This window comes from Hippopotamus amphibius, chromosome 14 (genome assembly GCF_030028045.1).
Source record: "Hippopotamus amphibius kiboko isolate mHipAmp2 chromosome 14, mHipAmp2.hap2, whole genome shotgun sequence".
Lineage (NCBI taxonomy): Eukaryota > Metazoa > Chordata > Mammalia > Artiodactyla > Hippopotamidae > Hippopotamus > Hippopotamus amphibius.
Genome location: NC_080199.1, coordinates 75,158,165 through 75,173,868, shown reverse-complemented (window position 1 = coordinate 75,173,868; position 15,704 = coordinate 75,158,165). Strand labels below are relative to the sequence as shown.

General features: G+C 45.3%; 1 protein-coding gene across 1 annotated transcript in view; it reads right to left on the bottom strand.

The window, feature by feature from the left end:
* Positions 1–14,255, bottom strand: part of FLT3 (fms related receptor tyrosine kinase 3) — a 67,596-nt gene extending 53,341 nt beyond the window's left edge. The window contains exon 1 of the mRNA XM_057707216.1: positions 14,186–14,255. Coding sequence (XP_057563199.1) covers positions 14,186–14,255 — 70 coding nt within the window. The remainder of the gene's footprint in view (positions 1–14,185) is intronic.
* Positions 14,256–15,704: the final 1,449 nt, after the last annotated feature.

Below are 15,704 nucleotides of genomic sequence, written 5' to 3'. Positions count from 1 at the left end.
CCTAAGGTTCAATGCATACCAAGCTCTATATTTTTATTCTCCCCTCACACATACAATTTATGTTTTTGAAGTCATAATTTATTTCTTATTTTGTGTATCTGTTAACAAACTGTCAGTTATAGTTATTTTGACTACTTTTGTCTTTTAGTCTTCATATTAGATTTGCAAATGATTTACCCACCACCATTACAACATTAGAATATTCTGAATTTAACTACATACTTACCTTTACCAGTGAGATTTATACTTTCATATATTTTCCTGTTACTAATTAATGTCCTTTCATTTCAGCTTGAAGAAGCCTTTACAACATTTCTCGTAAAGCCAGCCTAGTGGTAATGAACTCTCTCTGCTTTTGCTTATGTGGAAAACTCTCTCTCGCCTCCAATTCTGAAGGACAGTTTGCCAAGTATTCTTGATTAGCAGTTTTTTCCTTCAGCATTTCAAATATATAATGCCACTCCCTTCTGGCCTGCAAAGTTTCTGCTGAAAAATCTGCTCATTGTATTATACGGGTTCTATTGTATGTAACAAGTTGTTTTTTCTTGCTGCCTTTAAAATTTTCTCCTTGTCTTTACTTTCTTTTTTTTTAATAAATTTATTTATTTATTTATTTATTGGCTCTGTTGCTGCGCGAGCACTTTCTCTAGCTGTGGAGAGCGGGGGCTACTCTTCATTGCAGTGCGCGGGCTTCTCATTGCAGTGGCTTCTCTTGTTGTGGAGCACAGGCTCTAGGCACAAGGGCTTCAATAGTTGTGGCATGCGGGCTTAACAGTTGTGGCTCTGGGGCTCTAGAGCACAGGCTCAGTAGTTGTGGCATACGGGCTTAGTTGCTCCACAGCACGTGGGATCTTCCTGGACCAGGGCTCGAACCCGTGTCCCCTGCATTGACAGGCAGATTCTTAACCACTGCGCCACCAGGGAAATACTTTCTGACAATTCATTTATACTGTGTCCTAGTGGGTCTCTTCAGATTCATTTTATCTGGAACTCCCTGGGCTTCCTGGGTCTGGATGTCTGTGTCTTTCCCCAGGGTTAGGGAATTTTTCAGCCATTATCTCTTTGAATAAACTTGGTGCCTCTTTCTCTTTCTCTTCACCTTCTGGGACCCTATAATATGAATATTGTTCAGCTTGATGGTGTCTCTTAAGTCCCTTAAACTGTCCTTGCTCTTTTTCTTTTCTTTTTCCTGTTGCTCCTCTGATCAGATGAATTCCACTGCTCTGTCCTTGATTTCAATAATTCTTTCTTCCACCTCATCTAATCTGCTGTTGAACCCCTTTTCTGAAATTTTCAGTTCGCTTATTGTATTCTTCAGCTCCATGATTTATGTTTAGTACTTTCTTTTTTTAAAATTAATTAATTAATTGGCTACATTGGGTCTGTTACTGCTCACAGGCTTTCTGTGCAGAGCGGGGGCTACACTTCACTGTGGTGCACAGGCTCCTCATTGTGGTGGCTTCTTTTGTTGTGGATCACAGGCTCTAGGCATGTGTGCTTCAGTAGTTGTGGCACACAGGCTCAATAGTTGTGGCTCACGGGCTCTAGAGAGCAGGCACAAAAGCTGTGGTGCACGGGCTTAGTTGCTCCTCGCCATACGGGATCTTCTTGGAGCAGGGATCGAACCTGTGTCCCCTGCATTAGAAGGCGGATTCTTTACCACTGCACCACCCAGGAAGTCCCTAGTACTTTCTTAAGCTTTCTCTCTCTCCATGGAAATTCTCACATTATTCACACACTGTTCTCCTGACCTCAGTGATGAGCATCTTTATGACCATTATTTTCAACTCTTTATAGGTAAATCACTTATCTCCGTTTCCCTAGGGTTTGTTTCTGGAGTTGTATCTTGTTCTTTTGTTTGGAACACACTCCTTTCTTTCTTCATTTTCCTTGGGTCTCTGTGTTAGTTCTCCCATCTCCACAGAGTGGTCTCCTGTAGAAGATAAATCTTATCCTTAGAAGATAAATCTTATCCTTCAGCCCAGGCTTAGTTACTGGCTGTCTCTCAAATTGCCTTCTTTGGGCTTATCGGCTCCCGGTAGTGAGGGTGTGTCATGACTCATCAGTGTCGCAAAAGGGAGGAACTCAGACAGCACCTAGATGCACAGTGATTGGAAGCTGGACCTTCAGGCAGCGGCTTTTAAAGTATTCAAGCAGACCCCTTTCAGAGAAAGAACAGGAGCTAGTGTTTCTGTCTGCCTTCTCTGCACTGAGCCCTAAAGGACAGCCAGTTAATAACTGTTTCTTTGTTTGCTACAGTACGGTGGGACCCACAAATGCAAGCCCTGCTGGTCACCAGATCAAGGGGGTGTGTCCTGGGGGGGCCGGCAGCCACAATGGCCAGGGTTATAGAGATGTGCACAAGCTCCTTTCAGAGGATACCAGAGGGGAACGTGTAGATGGTGCTTCCAGCCTCCCCAGTCTCAGGCAGAATCTCAGTCAGTTCCTAGACGTATGTTAAATTAGGACTCTGCTCCTCAGGTTGAAAATAGAACTCTTTAAAAACAACCAACACAGGACTTCCCTGACGGTCCAGTGGTTGAGACTTCACCTTCCAATGCTGGGGATGCAGGTTTCATCCCTGGTTAGGGAGCTAAGATCCCACATGCCTCACGGTCAAAAAATCAAAATATAAAACAGAAGGAAGATTGTAACAAATTCATTAAAGACTTTAAGGGACTTCCCTGGTGGTCCAGTACTAAAGAATCTCTCCTGCAACGCAGGGGATGTGGGTTCGATCCCTGGTTGGGGAACTAATATCCCACATGCTGCGGGGCAACTAAGCCCGCATGCTTCAACTAGAGAAGAGAAAACCCACATGCCACAACTAGAGAGAAGCCTGTGCACCACAGCTAGAGAGAAGCCCATGTGCCACAGCTAAGAGCCCACATGCCACAATGAAAGATCCTGCATGCTGCAATGAAGACCCGACGCACCAAAAATAAATAAATAAATAATACTTTTTAAAAAAGGATTCCTTAAAAAAAATAAAGACTTTAAAAATGGTCCACATGGAAAAAAATATTTAAACAAACAACCTAATCAAAAAATGGGCAGGAGACCTAAATAGACATAAAGAAGACATACAGATGGCCAATAGGCACATGAAAAGATGCTCAACATTGCTAATTATTAGAGAACTGCAAATCGAAACTGCAATGAGGTATCATCTTACACTAGTCAGAATGGCCATCATCAAAAAGTCTACCAATAATAAATGCTAGAGAGGTTGTGGAGAAAGGTTACCCTCCTGCACTGTTGGTGGGCATGTAAATTGGTGCAATCACTGTGAAGAACAGTATGGAGCTTCCTTAAAAAACTAAAAATAGAGGGAATTCCCTGGTAGTCCAGTGGTTAAGACTCCACACTTCCACTGCCAGGTGCCTGGGTTCGATCTCTGGTGAGGGAACTAAGATCCCAAAAGCTGCATGGCGTGGCCAAAAACAAAAACAAAACTAAAAATACAGCTACCATATGCTCCAGCAACCCCACTCCTGGGCATATATCTGGGCAAAACTATAATTCAAAAAGATGCATGCACTGCAATGTTCACAGTAGCACTATTTAGAATAGCCAAGACATGGAAGCAACTGAAGTGTCCACTGACAGATGAGTGGATAAAGAAGATGTGGTACTCAGGCATAAAAAAGAATGAAATGATGCCATTTGCAGCAACATGGACAGACCTAGAGATGATCGTATTAAGTGAAGTAAGTCAGAGAAAGGCAAATATCACAATATCACTTATATGTGGAATCTAAAATATGACACAAATGAACTTATCTACGAAACAGAAACAGACTCACAGACATAGAGAACAGACTTGTGGTTACCAAAGGGGAAAGGGGGGAGGGATAAATTAGGAGCTTGGGATTAACAGACCCACACCACTATATATAAAATAGATAAATGACAAGGTCCTACTATAAAGTAGAGGGAACTGTAGTCATTATCTTGTAAGAACCTATAATGGAAAAAAATCTGGAAAAGCATATGTATACACATACGTGTATAACTGAATCACTTTGCTGTACCCTAGAAATGAACACAACATGGTAAACCAACTGTACTTCAATAAAAATTAAAAAAAAAATAGGCCCCTCTAAGGGAACGGCTAGGAGAAGGATGTTTCTGTCTGTTGCCTCGGCACTGAGCCTGGGCTATAGTCAAAATGAGCCCTTGCAAACCTTTGCAAACTGTTTGTTTGATAGATTCTGGTGAATCTCACGCACACAAGCCCCACTGGCTTTCAGAGCCAGGTGCTTTGGAACAGTAGATGTTGGGTCCATACCCTTCACCCCTCAGGGAGAAAATTAAAGTTGTGAATTCCCTACCCATTGTATGTTCTGTGCTGGGGGGTGGAGGTATGGCAAGATGGTGTCTCAGTCTTTTCTATCCATTTCAATTTGTTTGTTTGTTTCTCATGTGCCTGATGTGTAACAGTTGCTTAGCTAGTTTCTGATTTCCTTCAGAGGAAACTGTCCCACATGTAGCTGTAGATTTGGTGTGTCTGTGGGAGGAGGGGAGTTCAGGAGCGTCCTTCATGGCCATCTTTGAGTTTTTAAAAAATATATATTCTGGATCCAAGTCCTTCATCAGATAAGCAATTGACACATATTTTCTGCCAACCTGTGACTTGTCTTTGGAAGACCAGAGACTCTTAATCTTGAAGATGCCCAATTCAGCAGTTTGTCTTCTATGGGTCACACTTTTGGTTTTGTAACTAAAAAAAATCCTGGTCCAATATAAGGGTAGAAAGATTTTCTCCTAGAAGTTTTATAGCCTTAGGTTTTACATTTTAGTTTTATTTATTTTTTAATTAATTGATTTTATGTTTTATTTATTGGCTGCATTGGGTCTTCACTGCTGTGCGCGGGCTTTCTGTAGTTGTAGAGAGTGGGGCACACTCCATTGCGGTGCCCCGAGCTTCTCACTGTGGTGGCTTCTCTTGTTGAGGAGCACGGGCTCTAGATGTGCGGGCTTCAGTAGTTGCAGTGGGTGGGCTCAATAGTTGTGGCTCTTGGGCTCTAGAGTGCAGCCTCAGCAGTTGTGGGGCACAGCCTTAGTTGCTCCGCAGCATGTGGGATCTTCTCGGACCAGGGATCGAACCCGTGTCCCCTGCATTGGCAGGCAGATTCTTAACCACTGTGCCACCAGGGAAGCCCTTACATTTTAGTTTTAAATTTAGGTCTTTGATCCATTTTGAGTAAACTTTTTATATGGTATGATACATGAATCAAAGTTTTTCATATGACTCTATTTGCAAATGAGTATCGAATTGTTTCAGCTCCATATATTGAAAGATTATGATTTCTGCATTGAATTACCTCTTTTCATCAAAAATAAATTGATTGCATATTTATGATTTATTTCTGGAATTCCTATACTTTTCCATTGATCTATTTGTCTCTCTTGGTGCCAATTCCCCATTGTCCTATTACTGGCTTATAAGAAGCCCTGAAATCAAGTATTATAAATATTCAAACTCTGTTCTTTTTTTTCAAAGTTGTTTTCAGTATTCTAGGTTTCTTTCATTTCCACATGAATTTTAGAATAAGCTTGTCAATTTCTGCAAAACGTTCTGCAGGGATTTTTTTTTTAATATTTATTCACTTAATTTTTGGCTGCATTGGGTCTTAGTTGCAGCACACGGGATCTTTCATTGTGGCGCTGGGCTCTTCATTTCAGTGTGCAGGCTTCTCTCTAGCTGTGGCGCGGGCTCCAGAGCGAGCGGACTCAGTGGTTGCCTCGCGAGATGTGGGATCTTAGTTCCCTGACCAGGGAAGGAACTGGAGTCCCCTGCATTGCAAGATGGATTCTTAACCACTGGACCACCAGGGAAGTCCCTACGGGTTGAATTTTTATCTTTTGTTTGTCTGCTAATTTGTAATGAGATGCCAGACATTGTGAATTTTACCTGGTGTCTGACATTTTTTGTGTTCTGTTAAATATTCTTGAACGTTTTTCTGAGCTGTAGTTAAGTTCACTGTAAATACTTGGTCCCTTTCAGTCTTGCTTTTAAGCTTGGTTAGGTGGGACCAGAGCAGTGTGCTATAGGGCTAATTTTTCTCTACTAGTGGGCTTCATCAAAACTAATAACTTCTGTTCTTCAAAGGACACAGTTAAAAAAATGAAAACACAAGCCACAAGATAGTAGAAAATATTTTCAAAACAAACAACCTGATAAGAAACAGGCAAAAGATTTTAGGAGATACTTCACCAAGCAAAACATAGCATGGCAATTAAGCACACAAAAAGGTGATCCACATCATTAGTCATTAGGGAAATGCAAATTTAAACCACAATGATATATTGCTACTCCCCTATTAGAAAGGTTCAAAAACAAAAACAAAAAAACTGACCATACCAAGTTATGACAATGATTTTGAGCAACTGTACAAGCACTTTGAAAAACTGGCAGTTTCTCGTAAAGCTGAATATTCACTTAGCATACTTTCCAGCAGTATGATACCACTCCTAAGATACTTACCCAAGAGATACGAAAACCTGCGCTCACACTAAAACTTATGTTCAAATATTGACAGTGGCTTCTTTCATAATTGCCAGAAACTAGAATTAAACACATGAACTGCAGCTGATTAGTGGATAAACAATCCTGGCACATCCATACAATGGAATACTACACAGCAATAGAAAGGAAAAAAGAACTGATATACATAGCGACATGGATTAATCTCAAAAAATCATACTATGTGAAAGAAACAGACTCTGAAGTCCACATACTGTAAAATTCCACTTATATGACATTCTGGAAAATTTGGGGAAAAGGATAGGGACAAAAAAAAGAGATAACTGGTTGCCAGGGGTTGGGCGTGGGCATTCGGTTGACTACAAAGGGGCACAAAGGGGAGTTTGGGGGGAAACGGAAATGTCCTCTATCATGATAGTGGTGGTAGTTACGTGACTGTATGCATTGGTTAAACTCATAGAGCCATACACTAAAAAGGGTAAAATTTGTTATACGAAAAGTGTACCTCCATTGTACCTGCCGTATAGCACAGGGAGCTCAGCTTGACACTCTGTGACGACCTAGATGGGTGGGATGGAGTGCGGGAAAGGTCCACGAAGGAAGGGATATATGTATACGTACAGCTGCTTCACTTCACTGTACAGCAGAAACTAACACAACACTGTAAAGCAATTATATTCCAATTAAAAAAATAATAATAAAAAATCTTTAGAGACTTCCCTGGTGGTGCAGTGGTTAAGAATCCACCTGCCAGTGTAGGGGACACGGGTTCCATCCCTGGTCCAGAAGATCACACATGATGCGGAGCAACTAAACCTGTGCCCCACAACTACTGAGCCCATGCACTGCAACTACTGAAGCCCACGTGCCTAGAGCCCATGCTCCACAACAAGAGAAGCCACTGCAATGAGAAGCCCGTGCACTGCAACGAAGAGTAGCCCCCACCCGCCAGAACTAGAGAAAGCCCGTGCACAGCAACTAAGACTCAACACAGCAAAAAATAAAATAAATTAAAAAAAACTTTTTTTAATAAAAAAATAAGAACTTGAAAAAAAAGAAAAGAAAAGTGTACCTCAATAAATCTGACTTTTTAAAAAGTCAAAGGAAGAATTTGCTACCATTGCTATTAAGGTTCTTTCTGAGAATCCATTCCAAAACCCTGATGGCACTTCCCTGAGTCCTGTTCCAAACACATTCTGGGCAATGAGGATTTCTTTCTTCCTTCCCTCCTTCCTTTCCTTCTTTTCTCTCTTTCTTTCTTTCATTTAATTTTTTCTTTTGGCCACACCTTGTGCCCTGCAGAACTTCCTCCACCAGGGATGGAACCTGTGCCCGCTACGGTAGAAGCACGAAGTCTCAACCACTGGACCACCAGGGAAGTCCGAGGACAACTTTAGAACTGGAAGAGTTCCCGAAGGGGTGGTAATGGGGGTGAGTGGAGAAAGAAATTTGGCACCCATCTAAAATAAAATTTTAGGTAAAAGTAAAATCTATTCCACTGAAAAACTGACAGTAATGTCAGGGCACCTCACTGTCAGATCCTCCAAGTCAAGTCTCCTGTGCGGCAGAGAACTGGGTAAGACTTGAAGATCTGAGTTCCAAGTCCACGGTCGAGAGTTACCTGCTGTGGTAACCCTGAATTTCGGCAAGTCATTTAACCTCTTTGGGCCCCACTTTCCTCATTTGGTAAAAGAGGGCAGTAGACCGGTGTGGTATAATAAATATATTTGGTCTTAGTCCTGATTCCTGGCTCAGTGATCGGAGTGTCAGTGGTTACTCACAATGGCCCCCCTGGGCACTACAGAGTTAACAAGGTGGCTTAGGGTGGGGACCCCCGAGCCTCAGGATGGAGCTAGTCACAAGAAAAGATCCAGAGATTGGAGGGCAGAGCTGAAAGCTGATCTCTGGGCAGATGGGGCGGGGTGGGGGGGGGTACCCTGATCAAGCTCTATAAAAATTCTTGAAGTGAGAGATCTGGTGAGCCTCTGGGTTGGTGAACAGGAGTTGCTGGGACACTGGCTGCCTGGGAAGGGCATGGACGTTCGGGGCCCTCCCCACATACCTTGCGCCCTGCATCTCTTCCATCAGGCTGTCCCTGGGTTATACCCTTTTATAATAAACGGGTAATCTAGCAAGTAACATGTTTTCCTGAGTTCTGTGAGCTGCTCCAGCAAAGTAATTAAACTTAAGGAGAGGGTCATGGGAACCTGGAATTACAGCCTGTCCCAGCGGCAACTTGGACTAGAGATTGACATCTGATGGGGGTCGAGGGGCCTCTGAGCCCTTAGCCTGTGGGATCCAATGCTAGCTCGGGGTAGAGGGTGTCAGAATTGAGTTACATTGTAGAACATCCGACTGGTGTCCAAGAACTGCTTGCTGTGGGGACCCCTCCCACTCCACAGCCACGTGGTGGCCAGAAGTGCCAGAAGTGGGCAGTGGGAGCCCACTTAGAACGTGTTCTTCCCTAGACCTGGGGTCTCTCGTCCTCGCCACTCAGTCTATGCTCTTTCTCTCTCAATTCTCATGATTTTAACTACAGTCTATTTGCTCAGGAGTCCCAAATTCACACCTCCTTGTGTGTATGGCTACATGCCTGGGTGGCCCCCAGGAACCTTACTCTCAGATTGAACTCCCCGTTTTCCTCCCTAAACCTACTCCCTCCCCCCACCCCCATTAGTGCCACTGTCACCAAAGCCAGAAACCCAGAAGTCATTTTCAACTCCTCCCTCTCCCCCACGTCCCATCAACCAGGCAGCTGCCAAGCCTTGACATTTTAACCTCCTGATAATCCCCAAATCTCTCCACAGCTCTGCATCTCTATTACCACTGCCCTAATTCCAGTCCTTGTCGACTCCGGCCTGGACTACTGCCAACAGCTTCCTAGCTGGCCTCCCTGCCATGGTCCTGTCTGCCTGACACCCATCCCCAATACACAGACCCCAAAACGGTCCTTCTAAAATGCACATCAGAGCAGGTCACTGCTCTCCTTCAAACCCCTCAACAACCTACAGCACTGGTCCTTACTGTTTTAGTCACAAACCCCACTGAAAAATCTGATGAAAGCAATTAACCTTCACACACACACACCCCCCTTGAGGGACGAAATGGACCCCCTGAATCCAGAGACTCTTGGACCACATGATAACGTCCAAGTCCTTTATCACATCATTAAAACACTCCTTACACATCACACACGGAGCCTCTGGCAACGCTGGATTTCTTTTAAAAAAAGCTACCCATTGAACAGGCTTCAATTTCTGAGCCACAACTGTTTAAATGAGGGTTCCCCTATCCTGGAGGACTCACACATTGTGCCTCAGCAACCTGGGATGGAACTACAGCTTCTGTCCACTCCGTGTTTCTGACCTCCGTACCTTTTTCTTCGCTGTCCTATTTGCCAGGAATGTCCTGATCCCCCCTTTCCCCATCAAATCCTATCTTTCTAATCAAGGCTCTGGAATCAGCTCCTCTTGGAGGCCTTGCCTTATTTTCTCAGTGTGCATTAGAGGCGTGGCCTCGGTGCTTATTTCTAAAATTACACTGTGATTTTCCTTTTACGTGCCTACCCTTTCCCGCCACCATCAGACTGAGCAGGAATCAGGACTATGTGGCACCTAACTGGACTACTCGGTGCTCCGAAGGGTCTAAGGAGCCAAGGAGGAAAATCCTGTGACTCTAAACCCTGACACTTTCTTCTGACTCGAGCCACCTCTCCGCAGAGTGCCTGCCTAGCAAGGGATGCAGCTGCACTTTGCAGGTACTAGCCGATGAAGGAGTGAGATACTGCTTGTCTCCTTTTCACAGATGAGGAGCTGAAGTGCAGAGACATTCGCTGCCAGAGTAAAGAACGTCTGTTTCCTAACTGTTTTTAGTCCTAACTTATCCATCTGCACGGCCTCCAAGAGCAGAATCCCCAACCTTAGGGACATCATAACTCAAAGAGCAAAGCAGCTGAAGATTGAACTCAGTGGATAGCTTATAATCAAAACACAATGGTTTTTAAAAAATAATGACAACGTCCTGTTTTAAAGTAGACTGTAAATAATTTTATAGAGGATTCTTGGCTACCAGTTGACTTACAATGACAGCAGTGAAAAAATACTTTTACTGTTTAACCTAAAAAATAACAATAGTTCCTCTTTTAGGATCTTATGCAATTCCTCTAGCCACAAAAGAACCCTGTGTGTGTACTTTATATTATTTTTAAATTTCCTCTACATGTTTTGGGACCCATCAAACAGAATTGCGTGATTCCAACTAACGACCGTCAGAGAGTTCTACAAAAGCTTTCATCACTTGAGGACCAAGGACGATCCAGCCACAGGGGTAGTTCAATCACATACATGTAGAGCTCGTAGAACCTGCCCCTTCCCCCAAACAGAAAAACCTTTGCCCACATAACTATGGCTGCCTAACTAAGAAGTAGCTAAGGCTTTTCTGGAAATCATGATGGAAAAATATCAGGATCACAAAGTCATCTGCTGAAAACCAAAAGCTTTATTTAGGCAAACCATGGCCTGTGAGATTCGCGAGACTTTGCTGTTTTGGAGTGAATAAAGGATAGAGCCTAGTGGCAAGACCAAGCTAAGCAAATTACAAAGCAGGCCAAGCTAATTTTCGGCCCCTCAATGTCCCCTCTGCAAATTCTTATTCCTATCCTTGGCAAGGTCCCTTTCAAAATCAAGAAAAATGATACAACACAATACTTTTGAGATTATTTGCTTTTTTGCCAAATCAGAATCCTGACCCAAAGATTAAGGCAATATCTGGTGGCTATTTGGGGATTCAGCAAGATCACAATCTTGAACACTGACTGATGTGGGCTCTTGTCACATTGCTTCCTGAGTTTCATTAGAGAATGACAAGAGGAGAGGAATAAAAAGAATCGTGGAGAAAGTCATGAAGCTGAGCTGTCCTGTGGGCTCCTCAACTGAGCAGGGATGCTCTCTGGGGAGTAAAATGCAGTCAACAAATTTGTTCAAAGAACCATTTGGAAAATTACTTCTTCCTAGGACCTAAAAAAAAAATGGCCATGTTTCACTCTGGAACAGTCCGTTTGTTTTATTTTAAATGGAAGAGCTGTTTCTTTCCCACAGCCATTAAATACAGTATATTCATGGTTAAGTAGTCTTAGAGGACAAAAACCCTGGGATTCCTATTCTGACCTGGTCCAAGCTTCCTTCACTGAACCATGCTCTTTTTCATCTACAAATATTTTGTGATTGTGATAACCGTGTGGGAAGCTTTAACCCACTGAAAACAAGCTCTGTGCTGAAATATCTTCTTGGGGAAAGGCGATGACCACGCATTTTGAACACAGAATGGAATTGACTATTTACAAGTTAGGTTCCCCCATCCCCATCGCTTTCATCTTTGTACCTCCATGTGCCTAGCACTGAAATAGGTATTCAATAAAAGTGTGTCAAATAAAATGTTTTTTTCTTTCTCATGCAGGCTTCCTCTTCATCTTTCTTAAGTCTTCCCTGGAATATAAGTAAGTCTTCCTCCCTCACAATTAACAGCTCATTACCTGACTGTTTTTCAGTTAAACAACAGGAAACTTCAATGACACCACCAACAAAATCTTTCCTGATAACTAAGACTTAATGAAAGTGCTGTTTTAATTATAAAACTAGAGCCAAGTAGTGCGCAATTAAACCCAAGAGAATACTGTATGATAGATCCATGTGAAGGACCCGAGAAGAAATGAGTAGTCACATCTAAATTTGTATGACGGCAACAATTAGAACCAAGACTTTTAGGATCGGAGAGGACCTTGACACCAGATCACCAAGTCTGGTGTCCCATACAGTCCACACCAGTCTTGGCTAGCCTCCCTCCCTCCCCCTCCTCCTGAGTCGGTCCCCCTCAGCCTAGTGGCTCACAAGAGGGCAAATAAAGTAAGCTAAGCAGCCAGGGCCAAAGATGGCAACTAAACTGTGTAGGTCAAGGCTCTGAATGCGAACTTTCTGACACTAATGAGGGAAATAGTTATCAGTCACTGAAATATTGAAATCCTCCTCCTCCTCCTCCTCCTCCCTCCAGCCACGGTCAGCACAGAATGCAGCTAAGGCCATGGACAATACATGTCCATCGCTTAAATACTACTCAGAAAAAATCATTATCTATCAAAGGTAGAGCCTACAGTATAAGGGAAATGGGGATGGCATCTGATAATTCGAGATTTTTAAAGCTTTTAAACAAAGTCCTCACTTTGAAAATTCTCACTGTATGCTTCTTCATTCAAGAAAAGCTGTAATACCAAGTGTTGGCAAAGATGTGAGGAATGGGAGCTCCCATATGCCACTAGTGGGAATGTAAATTGGTACAACCACTTTGGAAAACTGACAGTATCTACCAAAACTGACATATGCCTTCTCTTATAATCTAGGAATTCGACTTGAGGGTATCAACCAAAGAGAAATGGGTGTTACTATCCCCCCAAAATATATAAAAGAATATGCATAGCAGTGTTACTCTTCATTACACAGAATTGGACAGCCAAAATGTTCTTCAACAATAGAGTGGATAATTAAATTGCATAGTCTATTCATACCAAGGAATAGCAGCAAGCAATGGAAAAAACAGCAACACTGTTACTAAGAACAAGGTTGAATCTCTAATCACATGTTGAGTGAAAGCAGCTGGACATTAAAAAAAAACAACACATAATAATGGTTTGGTTTACATGAAGTTCAAAAAACAGGCAAAACCATGGTATCAGAAGTCAGAATAGTAGCTAACTTTGGGGGGTATAATCTGAGAGGGGGCGGAGTTAGAATTGCTCTATATCTTGATCCAGTAAGGATTAGGTGGGTACACACATACAGAAAAACTAATGGAGTTGTACTATTAAGATGTGTGCATCTTTGCTGTATGTGAATTATGCCTCATTTAGAAAAATCTGGAGAGACGTAGGAATTTCTGAGATTGTCCCTAACTATAAAAGAATGCAGCTTAAATACAGTTGCATGCACTGATGTTTATACTTTCTGAAAGCCATTGTATGCTACTGAAAAATCACTTCCTACTTAATGTTATACATAACAGAAAGCTAACTTTTTGTAATAGACTCGGAAAAACATATTGTACCATACATTTGAAATGTACATATTTACCAATTAACAAAGATGTTCAGGAAATGCAGGATGTTTCCACTCTTCTCCCCCCTTATGTTACATTTTTTTCCTCTATAATTCTGAATTATTTGAAACAAAATCTACTGGAAATAATTCTGCACGTCTATACTGCAAATATTTTCTCTATGTACCACAGAGGATTCAAGACAGACTGCTAGAATTTTGGAGCTAGAGGAGACACAGGCGGACCCCCTCACTGGACAGAGCACGACGCCGGGGCCGGGGGCAGTGAGTGTTGGTCCCCCAAGGCTGCAGACCTAGGACCGGGACCGGAGGCTCCCTGGCTCCCAAAACTCTGTCTCCTTCACCCTAAACGCAAATCAACCGTCTTGTCTTTCCACATAGGTGAACTGGATCTAAAGGGATTTTTTTTTTTCCCCCAGTAACAATTGTGCTACCCAGATTATTTGGTAACAGTCAGCTGAGTCCTTGAAAAGCCCCTTGGGGTTTAATGCCAGGATAAAAATCGAGTACAGGAGGAGGGGTAGCTAGTATTTGAAGATGTAAATCCCGTTTGCATAATATTTCCAAAGTAACTATTATTGATCCAACCGACATTCGGCGGGGGTGGGGGTCGTCACCCGAGATGACGCGCTTCGGGGGAGAACGCGGGCGCGTTTTCCCATCAGAGTTCACTCCCTAAATCAAAACCTCAAAGGAAGAGTCAAAGACGCCACCCCGGAGTCTACGGTAGCCGGGGTCGGGGCAGGCGAGGTCCCGGCCACCTGGCGCCCAGCTCGGGGCCGCAGACTCGGGCGGCCGGCCCACCACCCGGGCGCGCGGGCCGAGCGGGCGGCCAGGGAGGCGGCCCCGGCCCCGGCCCCGGGCAGCGCTTCGGCGAGGCCGCCCGCGGGGTGGGGGCTGCCGGTGGGACCGCGGCCTGGGCCGGAGCGGCGACGCGAGAAGACGGGGAGCAGGACGCGGGCGGGCCAGGCCTGGGCGGCGGGCGAGTCGGGAGGGCGCGAAAGAGGGGAGGGGCGCGCGAGCGAGGGAAGCAGCGGGGCGGGGAGGCGCGCGGCGGCGGAGGAGGCGCGCGCCCGGGCCCCGCGCGGGGTGGGCGCCGGGGGCCGCGGGGGCTCGAGCGGGCGAGCGGGGCCTTACCGAGCAGCGGCAGCCGGCAGCCGAGGCGCGCCAACGCCGGCATGGCCTCCGGAGCCCGGGGTCCCCAGGCCGCGCCGGCCCAGCCCTGCGATGCCGCCCTCAGCGGCGCGCCCCGCGCTGCAGGTGGCTCGCTTAAGGATGCGCGTCACCGACCACAAATTCCCTCGGACTGGTGCAAAGTAGAAGGGGGGGAGGATCCCTCTCCCCGCCGGCAGGGGCTGTGGCGGGGCGCCGGTGCCTGGCGCAGCGCTGCGGCCGAGCCCACGTGCCCGCCGTGGTCCTCAGCCCGAGCTCCGCGGCGCCCGGGGCTCCCGGACTGTGGCGGGGGAGACGGGGCGCGGTTCCTCCGGGGAAGTCGCAGGGGCTCAGCGGCTCCGGCTGGGGAGGAGGCACGGCCAGAGCCGCCTGGTCCCCGGGCGTCCCGGGACCCTCTGGTTCGGATCCCGGAGCGTGGGGACCGCAAGGAGCCAGCCGCCGTCCACCTCGCGCGCGGGGCACTTTGAGGCCGCAGGATGGGAGCTGCATCCGCGCCTCACGCGGGCGCCTCTGGCTGGCGCGCAGGCGAGCAGAGGGTCGCGGTCCACGCTCCGTGGATCCTAATTGCGGACGGGTTTTCTTTGTCTCCCCCTCCATCTCCTAGGATGCCCAGGATGCAGTCCACAGCTGCGGCGAGAAAAACAGGCGCGGTTTCAGTGTCAACCAAGGCAATCAGGGAGGCTAAATCAGGGAGGCTAAACACCAGCCGTAGGAACAAAAGCAAAACACACAGTGCTTCCCAGGGGATGTTCTGAATTATCCACTCCGTAATTCTTTTTCTTCATCGCATAATATTTCAAGTTGAAATTTATTATCTTTGCAATAATTTGAAGATTGGAAAGCCTTGGATGCTGGCTCTGATTCTTCCCTTAACCAGCCCTTGACCTTCACAAGCCACTTGTCCTCTCAGAGTCCCACTTTACTCACCTGTAAGTGAG